Source organism: Zasmidium cellare, assembly GCF_010093935.1.
Source record: "Zasmidium cellare ATCC 36951 unplaced genomic scaffold M409scaffold_79, whole genome shotgun sequence".
NCBI classification, from domain to species: domain Eukaryota; kingdom Fungi; phylum Ascomycota; class Dothideomycetes; order Mycosphaerellales; family Mycosphaerellaceae; genus Zasmidium; species Zasmidium cellare.
This window is the reverse complement of record NW_022987023.1, coordinates 25,338-42,871: the sequence shown is the minus strand read 5'-3', so window position 1 is coordinate 42,871 and position 17,534 is coordinate 25,338. Positions and strand designations below refer to the sequence as shown.

Here is a 17,534-nt window from a genome sequence, read left to right as displayed (position 1 = left end):
ATTTGAAAGGAAGAAAGCAATCTATGAGCGGTGTACAGTGACCGGCGATTGTGGTGTCTCCTTTTGCGTGTCTTATATCAAGTCTATGACATACATATAAAGAGCCACCCGCCGTGGCGAGCCACAAATGCAGTCTGAACCTTTTCTTGTCCCCCTTCTGCTTACACAAATCTTAACTACTCAATATTCGCGAATAGCCGCTCCTATGTGCCTACTCGGAATCCTAAGGATATGCTGCGATAGCTTAGATCTTACAGTAACATGTACTATACAGTCTGCCGAATTTCAGTCTCTTATACTAATCTCGTGCGTGGTCCGAGATTCTCTCCGATAGCAGAAGCTCTTCCACGCGATGGTGACAATTTAGAATGACTTGCGCCCCTCGCTCACCGGCACAAGGGTCCAAGAGTCCACCACGAACTCTTGACATTCTCGAAGTGAGTGATAAAAGGCTCGTCCGGCTTTTCGACACGACTTGACCTCTTAAACCCGTCAGCATTAGCTTGACGGAGCATCCGTTCCACACCAGTGTGATGATTGTCTTGAGCTGCTTCTATTGCCGAACCATAAGTTCCGTGACCTGCGGCATTAACGTCTGCTCCGGCATTCAACAGAGTCTGCACTATCCGTTCGTTTCCACAAAACGAAGCTATCTGGAGCGCATCTCCCTCCTCATCTCTTACAGTCAAGTCCCATCCGAGATTCACCAGCACTTCTACGACCTTAGGTTCGTCGTTAATGATTGCGCGATTGAGTTCCCGGCTTGCCCGACCACGGCCGTCAGCGAATTCATGTAGGACCTTGTTAAGGTCGGGCACGACATAATCAATCGTACGGGCAAGATAGTACGAGTCCCAGAGTAACCTAATGCAATATGAATACGGTGTCGTATCAGCGTTTCCCTCATTAGCCCACCATCGAGCATAACCCGCCTTGAAATAGACAGTTTCGATATCCTTGGAGAGACTGAAAATGTTCGGATAGGGCAGAACCCCTTTTGTAGATTCGATTGATCGTCGTACGCTTCGGTCTAATGCGGAGTATTGTTGCAACCAGGTGCTAGTAGCATTGCCTCCACTGTCGGCTGGGACACAGTCTTTCCAGATGTCATCACATAATTCTTGCGCCCTGCGACACGAGCATGCAAAGCCTGCTTGTTCGTACGGTGGCGTATCTTCAATGTCAAGTATCATCAACCAGAGCTCCGCCGGTAGGCCAAGGAAGTTGATCTCATATGGGTGCGGCATCGAGGATTGCGCTTGAGAAGCGTGATTTTGTACAGCGCCTGTATGAGGCTCTGGAAGAATCCGGTCATGCAATTCCTTGATAATAGACTGCGTAGTACAGTCACGCACAGACTCCTGTTGGGTTCCTTTGATTCCATGAGTTTTCTCGTACACCTGGCCGGTGGGCAATCGCTCCTGGCCTACAGCCCCTGGCCGGCATGTCGTCCGGCCATGCAAGTCCCCACTAGTGTCTCTCGCAGTACAGTCTTGCACGGATGTCGTCCTATATTCTTTGCGAATCTGGAGATCCCCTGTCTCATGTTGATCTCTTTTCCGTGGTTGTGACTCACTGCAGCTAGAAGGCTTCGGAAGAGCATCCAGTGTCCTACATGTAGTACGCAGTCTGAGAGTTCGCTGGGTCCTTGGTCGCCATGAGCCAACGAGTTCAGACGCAGAGTCCCACTGATGTAATGCGGCGTACAATGGAGAGAGGAACTCATCGATCGTGGATCTGTTGAAAATCTTATGCAACCCTGTTCGATGGTAGAATTGTCTCCTAGCACGGTCTGATACGACAGGTGTCGTGAACAGCATGGTTTCGGGTAAATTCCGATATAACTTTCCCGCCACTGGTCTCTGGTAGACTATGCTGCTCCACAGGGATGGCTTCGGCAACGATTTGAACGTCTGCAAGCAGCCTGCATCCAGTTGAACCATGTTGCAAGAGTCGTTCCCTGATGAGCCTTGTGCAGCATAGGTCGAAGAGAGTGTCGATGCACCGGTCATTTCATAAATCGCAATCTCGACATCAGTGTTACCTATTCTCTGGACAGCTGCAACTTGGCGTATAAAACGCGCTCCTTTCGTCCCAGAAAGGATCACAGGTAACCAGCTATTGGAAAGATTTTCAGGAGGCCGAGAAGGCACTATATTCCACCTTCCACATGGGAACCATGCCGTATCCGGGACCATGGGTATGTATATTGTGAGACTCTATGGCTTCAATATACAAACGCAGACGAATTCCGGGAGACATATAGTCTACAATATTCAAAACCATCCCTGGGCAGCAAGGGGTGTCATTCGGTTGTCACATACACACACACACACACACACACACACACACACTCTCTCTCTCTCTCTCTCTCTCTCTCTCTCTCTCTCTCACTCACTCCCACGGGTCCTGTACTGTATACGAGTCACAATAACACAAGTGGCAACTTATTGGGGCCATCCTTGATGCAATAACCTCCGCCAAAATATGAATAGCAGTATACTGTAAACAAATCCACAGAGCTCAAAGATCGTTGACTACGAATGCTGTCGGTACTGAATGCATAATCTCTTGCGACTCGACGACATTCAAGTACAAGAATAGCTATAGATTGCTAGAATATGCACAACATGCTCCTATAAGCAGAGCGGAATATCAAAAGGTTCAGACTGCATTTGTGGCTCGCCACGGCGGGTGGCTCGTTGTAGGGAGGGACATAAGAACGTCGGTCTCTGTCCTTTCTCTACGCCGTGGATAACGGCAGTTGTCTACTTTCTAGCACTCCAGCTATAAGAAGCGGCAGGAACCGCACCACGCAGTGAATGACTGCTATAGTCTAGGGGCTCTACACAACTCAAGAAGACGGCACGAAGCATTTTGACTAAAGGAAAAGAAGTGATCTGTAAACGTTGGACGGAAAAGTTTCAATATAGAACCATATGTAAGGCCGATTCGACCGTAGCAGGTCACAATTAGTGCCAAAGTCAGCAGTCTCCCTTCGGGTCGTTTCTTTAGTTTCCACTCCACAAAAATTGGTCACTTCGCACAAACGTGAGTAGATAACCTAAGAGAGCCTCGTTCCCCACGGAGGTGCTTTGTAAGAGATCATGAGATTGTGGAAAAAAACGACATCATCTTGTTCGAGCCGGTTCGTATTGTTTTTCGATGCGCCAGAAGCGTTCAATTCCTGCTTTGCGACGTCTGCAGGCACTGCGAGTACAAGCTGATGGAGGAAGGTGGTACAACGAAGAGGCTCTCGTCGACGTCGGCCCTTGCAAAGATTGTGCGCTCTTCGGCCGAGAGGCTTGCCTTTTTGGCTGCGGCTGTTTTGAGGTACTGTTTGATGCGCTGCTGGCTGGAGAGAAGCGCGCCTTCCTGCTGGCAAGAGCACATTCGACTATTGACGTACTCATCATGGCTATCGTCACCACACATGCAACCAGAAGCGGCGTTGAGGGTTGGCAGCCGTAGACCATGGAGCAATGCGGAACTTGAGTTTGGAAGAGCCAGTGGTGAGGATGATAATATGATAAGGCGACGCGACAAGATCTGTAATGAGAAAGTTACTTCAAACGGGATCGTCGTCGCTTTCAAATAGACTGTCTATCTTTGCTTAAAATGTCGAACTTGGTTGAACTCTGATCAATCGTGGCCCCCTTGAGTACATGTCTCAGACCCCCGCACCATTACTGCAAAGTTGCATATACCTGACTGTGTGATGTAAAGAACGGATCTATGCAAGCTCACATTCTTTTCGATGCTGTTCTATTCAGCACCAACATACAGCTACTCGCCTCAGATTCCGCCTTATAACTGCGGCGTTGAGCTGCTGTCGGGGGACTGCAGCCATGCTATACAATCGATGTTCATCGACCACAGGTCCGGTCTCATATCTACTGGTGGGTGCCATGGAGGCCAGACGCCTTCTGTCTCAAGTGTTGTTCAGTCGGGAGATCTGAGCCCGTCCCGGCTCACAGTCAACCCATATGTTCAGACCGACGGCTATTTCACATCGATACAACCAATGGATGGCCAAAGATCGGACTTGTTGGGCTGTGACTTCTGCTCTAGGGTCGTTACTACAACCGTGATAACCATCATGACTGTGCCGTGGGAGTCGAGTGGATTCCACACAACCATTACTAGTGGCATCACTATCACGAAGTATGTACTCGCCTATTCATCTACAACTTCAGGCGCATTGCCGCCAAGTCTAACTGTTGGTCACGACCGGCCCTACACCAATTCTTCTATCCGTCCACCTTCCACTGCTCCGCCATCTTTACACTCCTCGCTTTTACCGCTGTTCGAAGATGGTACGGCTTCTGCGACAGCAGCAAGACCTCTCACCACCGACTTGTCTCGGTATGGGAGCGCAGCTGTCGCGACGACATACCCTCGACTTATACTTGGAACTATAGCGGGAGTCATGGTCGTGTGGATGAGCTGACCTAAAGATCGATCTACGTGTATGACTAAGCTCGCGGCATCTCTAGCAAGCGAATTTGGCGAAGATCGTTCGCAGTTGAGGATAGCAGAGTGGAGCAGTGGAGTTTATCACCATTTAAATGACACATCAAGCATGACCTAGCATCCTGTTGCTGCGTGCTTGTGGATCTGCGTTGAGGGAGGTTGAATCTCGCTTCTTGGAATCTGACCGACCAAAACCGAGCAGTATTCCCCTTTCTCCTCCCATCGATCTACAACAAAATTTCGGTGATCTCCAGCAGTGTTTTTGAAGTCTTACTAGCGTTGTAGTAGTCTGTCAGGGAGAGGAGATCTGCCAATACTCAAATGTAGTCATATAAATGTACTCTTTTAGCTCCGATACTTAAGTACTTCACCAAATCATCTCCATCATCTCACTGCACTCTTCGTGACTGTAAATCTGTGCTCCTTGTGGTACCATGGGCCTCGCCAGAACTACTGTTGCCATCGGCCTGCTTTCGGCAACCGCTTTTACGCTTACGGGAGGAAAGATCATGCCTCCCAATGTTCTAGATTGTGTCAGTGAATTACATCCACATCCGCTACGCTCAAATTCACCGCACTGACCAAGGACAGTGTCTCAGGTTGGATAGAGGACATCCTGGACAACTGGTTTGGCCGTCTAGTAGCTCCTATGCCGGCCTGGGCCAGCGTTGGTCAGAGGCAGCCCAGCTCGGACCTTCTTGCATCTTCCAACCTATATCGGTGGACGATGTATCTACAGCTCTTCGGACATTCATGATTGGCGATTGCGCTTTTGCGGTCAAATCCGGAGGCGGCGCCCCCAACGCCGGCGACAACGACATTGATAATGGCATCACCGTTGACCTTGGGGCTTTGAACGACGTCACTGTCGCATCGAATGGCCAAGTCGTTCAGACAGGATCCGCGACCATCTATTACCAGATCTTGAAGGCACTCGACCACACCGACATTAAAATTCCTGGTGCTTGCTGCAACTGGGTTGCCACCAGCGGTCTGGCGCTTACCGGCGGGATCTCTATGTTCTCCTCCCGTGCTGGATTTGTCGCCGACAGCATGGTCAACTTTGAGGTAGTATTAGGCACAGGCGAAATCATCAACGCCAACGGCACACACAACTCCGATCTTTTCGTCGCTCTGAAGGGCGGCGGCAGCAACTTCGGTCTCGTGACCCGGTTTGATTTCGCCGCCCTTCCCAAAAGTCCGATATGGGGCGGTCAGATCGTCTACCCTTTCGAGGCGACGAATGCTGTATTGGAGGCCTTGAGTGGGTTCGTCGAGGTATGATTTATCTCTTGTGTTTATTGTTGTGTCACATCAGGAACTGAGCTGGACGACCAGGCCAATGCTAAAGATCCAGCATCTGGAATGAGGCTGGAGATTAGCATGAACAGCACGACGCGTGACGCCAAAATCACCAGCTATGTTTGGAATACTATGGGTTTACAGGCGCCCCTCGCCCTGCTACCCTTCACGCGAATCCAGCCACAGCTGGCCAGCAATCTTTATCGATCATCTCTCTTGGACTGGATTTCGCATAGCTCGCCGGAGCAATCGGCGCATCCGGTTCGTCGGTAAGTTTGGCGTGCAATGAGTCTTTTGTATCATATTCCTCACCCAGACAGGTCAATGTTCGCCACAGTTACTGTCATCAAAAGTCGGAGAGTCGTAAAGGCTATCCATGATTGGACCAAAAGTCTATTCGACCGCTACTCCCACCTCTCGGATGTGAAATGGCTGTGGAGTTTCGACCCTTTGCCTCGCTTCTATCTGCAAAATCATGGACAAAATGCTATGGGTCTGAACAACACTCGCGATGATCTCATCGGTATGTCTCTGTACAGACAGCAATGGATGTCGAGTCCAGCGGTTTACGCCATTTCCCAGTCATCCTACTCAGTCCGACCTGGCTGTCTGCAGCCTACGATGAGCTTATTCACACAGCTTTGGAAAGCTGGGTGAGCGGCATCAACAGAATTGCTCAGTCGACTGATCTCAGCCATCCCTTTTTGCACATGGGCTACGCCGCCCCGTTTCAAGACCCCCTACTAGCTATGGGGCGAGTAGTCTAAACATGCTGAAGGATGTTGCAGCGAAGTATGACCCTGATGCTGTGTTTCAGAGCCTGATGCCCGGTGGGTTCAAACTTGATGGAGCCACGAAGTAATTCAAGTCCGGGTGGCTTTGTGAGAGAAAACGGCGCCCATCTCTATATAGCAAGTCACCTGCCGGGGTGCACAATGCAGAGATGTGACGTTAACTCCAGAAAGAGAACGAACAGGAAGGCCGAAGGAATGGAGCTTCCCTGTTGAAAATATTCCAACATTCTGTCCCATAACTTACAGTATGTCTAAGCGTGCGTGTTTTCTCTTCTTCATGTTCTGATGCCCTCACACTTTATTAGCGAGCGACGTTAGTTCTGGCAATGGAGGACACAACAGACGCGTGGATTCAGTCTACATCCTTCCCACCGTCCCAAGAGCAACTCCTTGCAGAAAGCGACATGTCTATTCGATATTGGTCAACGATAACGTGCGGCAATGACACCTACATGTTCCCTCAACCACCTCAAAGACGGCCAGCTTGGAGATTCCGGTTCGCGCAAACGAACTGCTGGCGTCCATTTCAGACATCGCTCGAGCCACCTGAAGAATTTCACGTCGCGAAGGAGGACGGAACAGAGAAACAATTTGTATCTTTCGACGAGATGCACGAATTGTTGAGGGTACCTTCAGACGAAGGGACTGACCTACACTATGAGACGACATCCGACAGAGTGGAACGTGTCGAACGTAGTTGTCTAGACGAGACCGAGACACGGCTTCGTCACATTCGGACTGCTTGCAAAACGACATGGCAGCGCTTCTCTACTTTCACAGCTGTGAGCGAAGACCGTATATGCGAGAAGATGGCGAGGTGTACAAAAAGCAGCACGATCAGAGAACCACAATAATCTTTCCCAGATAGTTGTTTGTTGTGGCATGGGAGATAATCGAGCGGTCGCGCGCAATACCAAAAATAAGATCTTCGGGCGCGAAATCTTCTCATCGACGGTGATCGTCATTCCATTTAAGACCATTATAAAAGCCTCGAGACGTAAACTGCCCGGTAGTGGCCTACGGCGTCTTAGAACTTCATCGACCACTGCCCGACTATCACGGCCGCAGGACCGGAATGTTCTGCGAAGCCACGTTCATCCGTTTCACGACATTCATAAGGCCTTGGATACAGTGCAGTAACACGAGAGCGATAAAGATGTCGATGATAAAACCGAAAACGCCCACCGATCAGTTCTCTCGCGGTGACGTGGGTACCAAGCTGTTCGGTATTGGGGAGCTTCGCGACCTGATTCTGGCGGAGTTGCCACCAAAGGACCTTCTACGAATGCAGCGGGTATCACAAGAGTGGTCAGAAACCATCAAGCAATTTGGTCGTTGCCTGTTTTTGTCTTCAATTCAGCCGTCGAAGTCTCATTGGATCGCCAATACAACTGGAAGCTCGATACCGGGACAAAACAATATCACCTCTTTCGACTGGAGCAGCGGCAGCCAAGTCGATGCTGCCGACCTCTCTTTCATCATGCTGGAACATCTCAAGAAAAAAGGCGATAGTGTAGTCCGATTTCCGGCTGTCCTAAACACAATGGTCGTTCGCAACGAGACGACGATAGCCGAGCACGACAGCATCTTCCACCGCGCTGGCCCTTCGAAGCTGGTTCTCTCGTTCATTTTGGACCCTGAACATGCCTGGTTGGAGAGTAAGGGCATAAGGCCCAGTTTCATCGACATGTTCATTAGCCAACCTGCAATCGTTAAAACGGAGGTGCATTGGGCGCTAAAGAGTAGTCCTCCTCGTTGGATCACCGACGTGGTTCGCCGAAAAGACGGTATTCGAGTAATAGATATTCTCGAATGCTCGCGCTCTCACAACTGCACCATCGATTGGCCCCGTACCGAACTTTGGGTGGCGGGCTATGTGGCAGTGAGCTGGGAGGAATACACCATGGGCATTGAAGGAGCCGTCTGGCGCTGCGAAGATGGGACTGTTTCTTGAAGAGTTGCAGGCTGCTGGAGTGAGAATCGAATGTAAGGCTGCCGACCCTGAGATTGTCGGGTGTCGTGCATTAATGCCAGCTTTGAGAGGGAGAAGCACAGCACCTTTGGCACTATTGTGTAGAAGCAGATCATCTCATGACGCTGGTCGACTAAAATCAGAGTAGAGACTAAGAAATGCCGAGTCGTCACTGTACTGTAGCCCCCAGCTCTATCTGGACGGGCATACTAGGAAATTCATCTTTGATGACGCGGATGAATCACCTTGTAAAGCTCATGACAAGTAGTCCCGATCAGTAAACCTGCACGAGTATAGTTCATAAAATGAAAATGTACTGCACAAGCAGTGCCAGAATGTTGTCCGGCATCGGAGCTTATATTTTAGATGTCTTACTGCCGACCCTCCCGATAGGTATAGTAGATCAGCCAACTCGTACATAAGGAGAGCTCACCCATCTCTGATGCGTACTCTTGCTCGTCTTTACCATTCTTCAAAGCTCTGCTAGTCGGAGCGTCTCCCACCATGTGCGGAATTGCAGCGGTGATAGGTCGTGGAGGAGCTCAGAGCATACATTCCATGCTACAAGCTATTCACGCCCGTGGACCCGACGATAGCGCCACGACGTTCGTGGGAGATCAGGCTGCGCTCGGTATCCAGCGACTTAGCATTGTTGGGGTTGAAAGTGGCGCCCAGCCATTCGTTCGGAGATCGCGGCTTCATTTTGTCTGCAATGGCGAGCTGTACAACTACCAGACCCTTCACTCAGCCTACTCAAAAATGCACTCAGCACCTAGGTCTGATGTCGAAGCTATCCTGGATGTTTATGAACAACAAGGGATGGCCTCGTTACCGCTGTTGGACGGAATCTTCAGCTTCGTCTTGTACGATGCAGTCAAGGGCACCTTCTTGGCCGCGAGAGATCGTTTCGGTGTAAAGCCACTCTACTACATACAAGACGACGATCGCTGGTACTTTGCGTCAGAGGTCAAAGCCTTAATGCAAACGCCAGGAAACGTTAAAGACGTTCGTCAGGTTCCGGCTGGGGGCTTTGTAAATCCTGCTGGAGTAGGGTTGTACCATTGCGACATTCCAAGGCCCATGTCCGCACACCAGCCAGCTGTGCTTTTCGCCCTGTTGGAAGGCGCCGTACAAAATCAAATGCAAGCGGATTCGGGCATACCAATCGGTGTTTTTCTCTCTGGTGGGCTGGACTCGAGTGTAATTGCCGCACTCGCTGCTAGAAGCAGGCCTGACATTGTCGCCTTCACCATTGGCATGGAAGGGTCTCCAGATGTCATCGCCGCGAGGGAGGTGGCAAGCTACATCGGCATTCACCTCGTCGAGTGCTGTTTCAACCCCATGGACGTAGAAGAGGGGATTTATGAGGCGGTTCGGATAACGGAGTCTTATAACACGATGATAGTGGCAGAGGGGCTGATGACGATGCTGTTAGCCAAGGCGGCACGCAGACACGGAATCAAAGTAGTGCTGTGTGGAGAAGGCGCAGATGAACTGTTCGCAGGATACGGCCTGTTCCGTGGTCTCGGTTGTGAAGAGTTCCAAGAGACTCGTCGAGCTATGTTGGCGAACATTGGCAATACCGAATGCAGGCGCCTCGACCGTGCGACCATGAGCTATTCTGTCGAAGCTAGGGTGCCGTTCCTCGATTCCCGCGTTGTCGACTGGGCCATGGGACTCCCCAAGTCTTCTCTGCACCAGGAAGATCAAGGGGAAACCACCGATAAGTTCATCCTTCGAGAGGCGTTCTCTGACTTGTTACCCCCGAGAATTGCCAACCGCCGCAAGGTCTCTTTTGATGATGGTAGTGGGATACTAGCTCATCTTGAACAGTTCCGAGCCCCTTTGAACAACGCTTTGTGGACGAGGGAGAAAGGCTGGGCCGTGGCCAACGTCAAAGACGAGGTTGCCTGCTACCTGTTCAGAGTATGGAGATCAATTTATGGTGATGCCGGAGGAGCAGACGTCTTCCAACTGTTCGGAGAATATCCGATCATGCAATCTGTGTTGACCGAGCAACGCTTAACCTCCGGTGGCACGGGAGAAGATGCAGTCAACCTTGCACTGCTCGATCGATTCCACGTCACACGAGATACAGTGCCGTTGACTATAACGGCTTGAGAGCATTTGCTGGAGTCTTGACTCCTCCTCCGCGAACTTGTATCCGAAAATTAGAGAAAATCTCAAGCAGTTCTCCTCTTCTGAGTTCCATGGATCGGTTCCAGTATCAATACGGGGCGAGCTGAATCTCGCATCCCAGTCGATGGCTCACTGAGACAATTGCGAAATATTCGTGTGACATTTTCGGCATATCACAGGAAGCACTGGCATGTAGAATCGGTACGTCATATGGTCATTTGCTCGCCATCATCGCCCTTGCTCTTGAGTCTAATACCGAAGAGGTGGCGTAGGTGGCGAAACAGGTGGGGCAGACCGCAGATTCTGAATCAATGGTGGTATAATTAGGCGATACGATCACACGAGTGACCAAACGCAAGCACGTTAACAACTTCATTTACGCGGATTACAATTCAAGTACGACATACATCAACATGCCATTGAGTTCAGATATTAGGTCTGAGTGGGAAAAGGCTATTGCAGCTTTCGAAGCCAATCTCGAACAGGACATCGCTCACCTCTTTCACCGTTTCGGGCGTTATAACGACGTGGCTGCGTCTCTCAGGGCAATATGCGACCAACAAGTTCAAGCGAGTGCACAGTTGAGTGCAGGTCACGGGCAATCTCTATTCGATGCCTTCCATACTTGGGACCTAGGGAGCCTTGGAATGCGACGAAGAGCAGAGGACTATACGAGTAGCGAAAACCAAGGAGTTTTGCAGGAATCAGATCCCCACCTTCTTCTTAGGTCGAAGCCACTCGATGGAGTCGGAGATGACGACGAGCTCTCAGAAGCAGTCGTAGACATGATACGGTGGATCGAAGATGAAGTCCAACCTACGTCTCTTGGTAATGATGTTGATCCGAAACATCAAAACTCGAAGCATCCTTGCCAAACGCAAGGGGAGGAAGTCAGCAACGATGTTGAACCACAACTTGAGCATAAAGGAAGGAAAAACCTGAACAGCGATATGTCCAGGGAAGAGCATCGCGAGACTGCTATGTACTGTGATACTCCTCGCAAAGTCGCTAGATCTGAGGGTTCTGCAGACCAAACCTCTGCCATTGAGGTTCAAGGAAACAAATTACAGTCAAATGCGCATCTAGCAAAAGATGGCAGTCCTACTCGAGAGAGGTTGCGCACATTGAGGAAGCGACAAAAGACCCGCAAAGCGTACAGTAGATGATCTAGAACGACTGCAGCGTGTATGTCTTCCTACAGAGCATTGCATCGCAAGCCTTCAGGGCACCTATACATCAGCTTGATACCAACATGCGCCCGCTCTATCTGTCTCGGAAAATGTGGTGCTGCCATCCGGGAAAAAGCCTCTTTCTCCGAATGTAGCGCTGGTGATGATCAGTCTACCATCAGCTAATTACACGGAATTTACCTCTAAATACCCACGGACTACAGATTCTGGGCATGGCGTTGCATTAGAACGCGCGGACTGTACCAGCAAGAAGACTAGTGACCCCGCTGGTCAGGCAAGCCTGACCTCCGCCAATCACCACGACTTAGCGAGCCAATGCACATCGACAGTCTTGGTATAGGACAACAGGATTCACTGAAATGTCCTCGACCAAAGGTCCCCTTTACCACTACACCTTTCCCATGTACTTAAACCAGGAACACTGAACAAAAGATGGTACAAGTCTCTCCCGTCCATCTCTCCTCTTCCGTACATCACTCCGACGCCATACTCGACGCCGTGTTAGCGAACGATCATTACGGTAAATGCGCGAGCCTCGCATTGATTTTGCACCCGGCTCGTAAGATCGCAACGACAAGAAGAATGGCATCCAATTCTGGAACGACAAGCCGACGATCCACCCAGAGAAATGGTCGTGGAGGTTTCGGCAATATACGGCCTACTAGTTCTGTGAAGCCTCACCCAGGCCGTGGATCAGAGCCTCCATTCCAGGAGGTGAATACATTGTCGACCATACTTCCCAAACGTCCGGGGCTATCAGGAAGTGGAGAGTTTGAGAACGTCACCGCACATTCTGAAGTGCTCATCTTCCAGTTCGACGAAGATGTCGACCTGAAGAGAGGAGACATCGCAGCCCCGGTCTACCGATTGGGCCGTGGAGGCATGGGCAATGTTCCACCATCGAAAAGTCTCCAGGCGCTCCAAAACGCTCAGCAGTAGCGCAGGCATGAGTGTGGGAGGCACTTCTAAGTGTTTATCGGACGGACGTCTGCCGTGAATTGTTGGATTAGCGCATAAAGCTGTTTGCTGCGGCTCTGTGGAAGTCGGTCGTAGACCTAGTTACTTTGAAGGAATAGCATCTCTCCACAAACGACGCTAGCTGAATACATCTGGCGCGAATTCCCCCGTCAAGACCATCGTTGCACCATATAGCAAATCCCTCCTGGTCTAAACTTGTTCGTGTCGTACGCGATTTGAGAGGTGACGTTGGGAAAGGCTTCGGTTCGGGCCGTAGCTCGAAAAGTTGCTATTTGGGCTCACGCTGCCTGATTGGTTTCGACCACATACACACGTCGAGCTTCGAGGGCACTATGCAGGTGAGATAGTCTACGATGTGCCTAGAACGAGCGGCTGGTTTTTTCGACATCCTCCGCCGGTTGCAAGCGCTAAAAATCGTCATATTTCCTCGAGGTCCTCTATATAAATGAAAGTATCTGCTCCCTCATCTCGTATCTAGTCACTCTTGTTCGTCAAACCCTGTACCAACCATGAGACACGAAAACCGCATAGACCAGCTTACAGGCTTGCACCATGTCGAAACCAACGGTGATTTTTACGAAAAACAGTCTGCTACGTCTTCGCTCGCAAACAGTACAATGGCGACCCAGCCGCTCTATATCCCAGTGCCCGTTACCATTAAGGCGCAGCTTGGAAGCCCCGTAAGTACATGATGGGGGCAGCGATGGAGGTTTGATGCTAAGATTTACCGCAGACTGCATTGGCCACTGGTGCTTTCTCGACCACGTTGACGACTCTCTCGTTCGCTCTCATGGGATGGCGTGGTGTCAGCGTGACCAATGCGTTCATCGGAGATTTCTTCGGAGTCGCTGGTGTTGGCATGGTAAGTTCAAGACCGATTGCACACCTTTCAGGTAGAGTCCTTCTGACTTCACGCAGTTCGTGTCAGCTAACTGGGAGCTTGTACTCGGCAATACGTATGCGTACACCGTCTTCGCTGCCTTCGGTCTTTTCTACGCCGGGTTTGGCTTCATTGTCACCCCGTCTTTTGGCGTGGCCGACGCGTACGGTGGCCCTGATAGCGCGCAGTACAATAATGCAGTTGGGTTCTTTGTGCTCAGTGAGTCAAGCAGCGACTCCAAAGCTTGTGTCTACGACTGTGCTAATCTACCTTCCAGTGTGGGCAGTGTGGAATTTGTTCTTCCTGGTAGGCTCCATCCCTCTAAATCTCGTGTACATCGCCATCTTCTTCACCGTGCAAATGGCCTTCACGCTCGTTTCTGTCGGGTATTTTCTCAAGGCCGACGGCTTGACCGAAACTTCAATCGCTGTAAACAAAGTAGGAGGGGGATTTGCGTTCGCGAGTGGGATGTTGGGGTACTATACGGTGGGAAATTTGATGTGTCAGGAGTCGATACGCTTTACCTTCCCTATGGGCGATACTAGCCGGCCCTTCAAGAGAGTAGATAAGAGTGCACAAGCTGTATGAGGTGGCGGTCGGGATGGGGAATAGAAGTGAGGACTCGTAATTGGTAGATACTGCTTTGGCTGGTGGCACTCCGCAGTGACTTGCATAGCCTGCAGAATAGTAGAGCTCTCGTCTTTGGACAGCAGAAGGGCTTATTCTGCAGGACCTAGACTTCATCAACATCTCCTATTCATTCCTGACTTGGATGACGCGCCGAACTACTGTTACGACAAAACCTGTCCCTAGCTAGCAATTTACTATTGCTAAGGAGCCACTCCAAGGTGACAAGTATGGTAACGCGTTGGAGATACGAGTATCTTGCGCGATCCGCACGATTTCGCAGTGCATCGACCCCACCCCCCTCTTCCGCTCCCATGGATATAACTGGCGAACATGTCGATACTTTCTCCTAGCCACAACCACACTCTTAGCCGACAAAATGTATGATTGGTCTGGGCGATTCGAAGACGATACGCATGAACGAGATCTTCCCTCTACTGAGAAGCTTCAATTTCCACAAGCTTCCAACCTTAAAGTCAATTTTGGAGTCAAAGTCAATGAAGGGCAACATCGAGATGACATCAGAAAAGACGTAGCTTACCGTTGGGGCGACGACAAAGACAGAAATGGTGAACGTGGAGTTGAGTGCGGAGACGAGGATAAAGAGTACGATGACAATGACGGACACGGTAGGGAAGATAGCGATCAAGATGAAGAGAATGTCGACGACGATGATGAGAGCGATGATGAGCATGACGATGAGGACGAAAGCGAGGACGAAGTCGGTAGTGAAGACGAAGACGAAGACGAAGACGACAGCGAGACAGCGTACTCGTACGATGAGCTTCAAGATAGCGACTATGTTGACGACCCAAACGCTTTTGATAGTGATGACGACGATAGTCTTCTAGAAGATTACTATGACTTGACACATTTCAACGACTGAAGGCGCAAGAGTACCGCGATGTAGACTAGTCTCCCACCTGTGTCGAATAACAGGTTCTTCTCGGAATGCTGCTACTTAGCACAAAGCCTTGGAAAAGTAATTAGGACTATTATAGAGAATTGTCGTCAGAATATAGCCCAGTGCGCCCGATTTTGAGAGAGGTTCCACTTGTCTCCATAGTATCATCGTTGAAAATCGTTTAGAAGGCAGCGTATCGTATCCTATACAGTACAGCGAACTTGTTGTTTCGTTTGTGCATCATGTGAATTTGCAGGGGACGCCAAATCGAGCCATCCTCTAAACAATGATGTGAACTGCTACGTCATTTCCAGAGCCGCAGAGAAAGATGTCGATGTTCACCGAGGAGTGAAGACAGGTCTAACTAAGTGAGTTATAGACTACAGACTTGTGCGGCGTCGAACATTGTTGGCACCGTTGCGAAGACTGGCCTCAGTTTTCGTAGTCTATACGATGGAGAGCGGCTTACGTCAGTCCGTACAACTACGGGTATATGGACTGTCTACCCTGATTTACACGTCCTTCAGCAGCAGCGATGACAGTCGAATGTCGTGGTTACAGTGGACCAAATTCCCTCATGTGACTAGGTAGCGTTAGCGGACGTCGTGATATGGCCGTGATATCGTGCTCAACATGCGCTACTGTGCTTTATCTCTGCGTTGGCGATACGTATTACATCCATTCAACGGGCCTCGATGGCCAAAGCGTTACGGCTGGACCGTCACACAGCATGCTGTACTCTGTACTGAACCCGGGCCCCCTGGGGATTTGGTACATCTTTAAAAAGCGCCTAGAAGCTCTGTGAGTTGAGGCCTATAACATCAAACGCGGATCTACATCCAGAAATATGAGCGAATGCACGGGAGAGATTAAGCACCTCAACAAAAGTGGTAACAATTTGTACAACTTCAAAGACCTCTTGGAGCTATGCTCCGGGCCCGTGATCCAATTTCCCGCATGGCACGCAAAATACTTCAACCAAGATGTGGAGAAGATCGCAGAAGCAGCATTTGCCGAGGTCTATAGATTTTGCGTCTGTGATACAGGGCCCAGGGACGACAAGTTCGAGCGATCAGCGCTCAAGATCATTCCTTTGAGATCTGTTCCGCATATAAGTCGGACGAGTCCACAGGGACAAAATGAAGTTATTTTGGGCCAGTCAATGATGAGCGATGTTCAAAGCGTGACCAAAGAAATCAGAACCATGCAAGCTCTAAGCCCAGTCAGCGGCTTCACGCAACTGAGGGATGTGCGAGTCATCCAAGGTCGACCAACGTTGGCATTCGTTAACGCACACAGATCGTGGGACCGCAAGCAAAAAGCATGTGGCAAAACCCCGAGCTTGTTCCCCGACCCGGCGTGCGAGGCAAGCTATTCAGATCTTCAGCTATGGGCCGTACTAGAAATGGAGTATGCCGGTCACAATCTTGAAGAAGCCATCAATAACGGGGAGTGTGACACGGTCTGCGTGATCTGGGACGTGTTTTGGCAGATCTGTCAGTCTGTCGCGAGAGCCGAACAGTCGTGCGATTTCGAGCATCGAGACCTACACCCTGGCAACATCTGCATCCAGCCACGTGCACTACATTCCTACGTGACTCCATTACGAACGACTATCATTGACTATGGACTATCCCGGTGCACATTGCCCAATGGAGACATCATCTCTCATGATCTGAGCAAGGTTACTGGTCTCTTTGATGGCGATGGTACGAGGGCCTATCAGTACGACATCTATCGCTACATGCGTTGCTTGATTCTGGGAAACGCCACCGATGATAGGCAAGACTCGGAGATGACGTGGCGCACCTATCGACCGGAGTCTAACCTGCTCTGGCTACACTTAATCTTGACGTTGCTCATGCAACGATTACCAGCAACAGACGCTAACTCTCCGTATGTGATGAGGACCTACACCAAAAATACCAACGAGATGCGGGGCATTTTGTGGCAAGTGCATGAAGTATTGCAACCGTGGCAAATGAGAGAGATGTCGTCTGCGAGCGATCTTATGGAGAAGGCCATGAGCGAGAATTGGCTAGACCTTGAATACGTAGGCGACATGCCACTTGTAGCCCCGTGGTAGCGCTGACTCTGCGTTTCCGGTTGTGCTCGACAGAGCTGCCCACTTCGCAATCCGGGAAACCGTCGCTTCCATTTCAAATCGCGTACAGCAAGGCCACTGAAGCCGTGCATGATATTTACATGAGATAGTGGGCGCGATAAATTCCACAACGGTACGACAAACAGAGCTCGCCTTGGTACAAAATATACG

At 50.3% G+C, this 17,534-nt stretch overlaps 10 protein-coding genes across 10 annotated transcripts; 9 read left to right on the top strand and 1 right to left on the bottom strand.

Moving 5' to 3' along the window:
- Window positions 1-386: 386 nt before the first annotated feature.
- On the bottom strand, window positions 387-2,198 carry M409DRAFT_61569 (uncharacterized protein; the record flags this gene model as incomplete). The annotated part of the gene is made up of 1 exon (XM_033814804.1): window positions 387-2,198. The coding sequence occupies one exon, from the start codon at window positions 2,196-2,198 to the stop codon at window positions 387-389; it is 1,812 nt and encodes a 603-aa protein (XP_033659446.1).
- A 967-nt stretch (window positions 2,199-3,165) lies between these two features.
- M409DRAFT_61568 (uncharacterized protein) lies at window positions 3,166-4,450 on the top strand (the record flags this gene model as incomplete). The annotated part of the gene is made up of 2 exons (XM_033814803.1): window positions 3,166-3,457; window positions 3,774-4,450. 2 exons carry the CDS (start codon window positions 3,166-3,168, stop codon window positions 4,448-4,450), a joined length of 969 nt encoding a protein of 322 aa, XP_033659445.1.
- Window positions 4,451-4,907: 457 nt separating this feature from the next.
- M409DRAFT_30959 (uncharacterized protein) lies at window positions 4,908-6,542 on the top strand (the record flags this gene model as incomplete). Its single annotated transcript, XM_033810143.1, has 5 exons — window positions 4,908-5,006; window positions 5,065-5,751; window positions 5,812-6,044; window positions 6,096-6,298; window positions 6,358-6,542. 5 exons carry the CDS (start codon window positions 4,908-4,910, stop codon window positions 6,540-6,542), a joined length of 1,407 nt encoding a protein of 468 aa, XP_033659444.1.
- A 1,183-nt stretch (window positions 6,543-7,725) lies between these two features.
- On the top strand, window positions 7,726-8,523 carry M409DRAFT_30958 (uncharacterized protein; the record flags this gene model as incomplete). Its single annotated transcript, XM_033810142.1, has 1 exon — window positions 7,726-8,523. One exon carries the CDS (start codon window positions 7,726-7,728, stop codon window positions 8,521-8,523), a length of 798 nt encoding a protein of 265 aa, XP_033659443.1.
- A 522-nt stretch (window positions 8,524-9,045) lies between these two features.
- Window positions 9,046-10,662, top strand: M409DRAFT_30957 (uncharacterized protein; the record flags this gene model as incomplete). Its single annotated transcript, XM_033810141.1, has 1 exon — window positions 9,046-10,662. One exon carries the CDS (start codon window positions 9,046-9,048, stop codon window positions 10,660-10,662), a length of 1,617 nt encoding a protein of 538 aa, XP_033659442.1.
- Window positions 10,663-11,093: 431 nt separating this feature from the next.
- Window positions 11,094-11,846, top strand: M409DRAFT_61564 (uncharacterized protein; the record flags this gene model as incomplete). The annotated part of the gene is made up of 1 exon (XM_033814802.1): window positions 11,094-11,846. One exon carries the CDS (start codon window positions 11,094-11,096, stop codon window positions 11,844-11,846), a length of 753 nt encoding a protein of 250 aa, XP_033659441.1.
- Window positions 11,847-12,302: 456 nt separating this feature from the next.
- Window positions 12,303-12,809, top strand: M409DRAFT_61563 (uncharacterized protein; the record flags this gene model as incomplete). The annotated part of the gene is made up of 1 exon (XM_033814801.1): window positions 12,303-12,809. The coding sequence occupies one exon, from the start codon at window positions 12,303-12,305 to the stop codon at window positions 12,807-12,809; it is 507 nt and encodes a 168-aa protein (XP_033659440.1).
- A 548-nt stretch (window positions 12,810-13,357) lies between these two features.
- M409DRAFT_61562 (uncharacterized protein) lies at window positions 13,358-14,316 on the top strand (the record flags this gene model as incomplete). The annotated part of the gene is made up of 4 exons (XM_033814800.1): window positions 13,358-13,528; window positions 13,582-13,710; window positions 13,767-13,947; window positions 14,006-14,316. 4 exons carry the CDS (start codon window positions 13,358-13,360, stop codon window positions 14,314-14,316), a joined length of 792 nt encoding a protein of 263 aa, XP_033659439.1.
- A 418-nt stretch (window positions 14,317-14,734) lies between these two features.
- M409DRAFT_61561 (uncharacterized protein) lies at window positions 14,735-15,241 on the top strand (the record flags this gene model as incomplete). The annotated part of the gene is made up of 1 exon (XM_033814799.1): window positions 14,735-15,241. The coding sequence occupies one exon, from the start codon at window positions 14,735-14,737 to the stop codon at window positions 15,239-15,241; it is 507 nt and encodes a 168-aa protein (XP_033659438.1).
- Window positions 15,242-16,106: 865 nt separating this feature from the next.
- M409DRAFT_30954 (uncharacterized protein) lies at window positions 16,107-17,345 on the top strand (the record flags this gene model as incomplete). The annotated part of the gene is made up of 1 exon (XM_033810140.1): window positions 16,107-17,345. The coding sequence occupies one exon, from the start codon at window positions 16,107-16,109 to the stop codon at window positions 17,343-17,345; it is 1,239 nt and encodes a 412-aa protein (XP_033659437.1).
- Window positions 17,346-17,534: the final 189 nt, after the last annotated feature.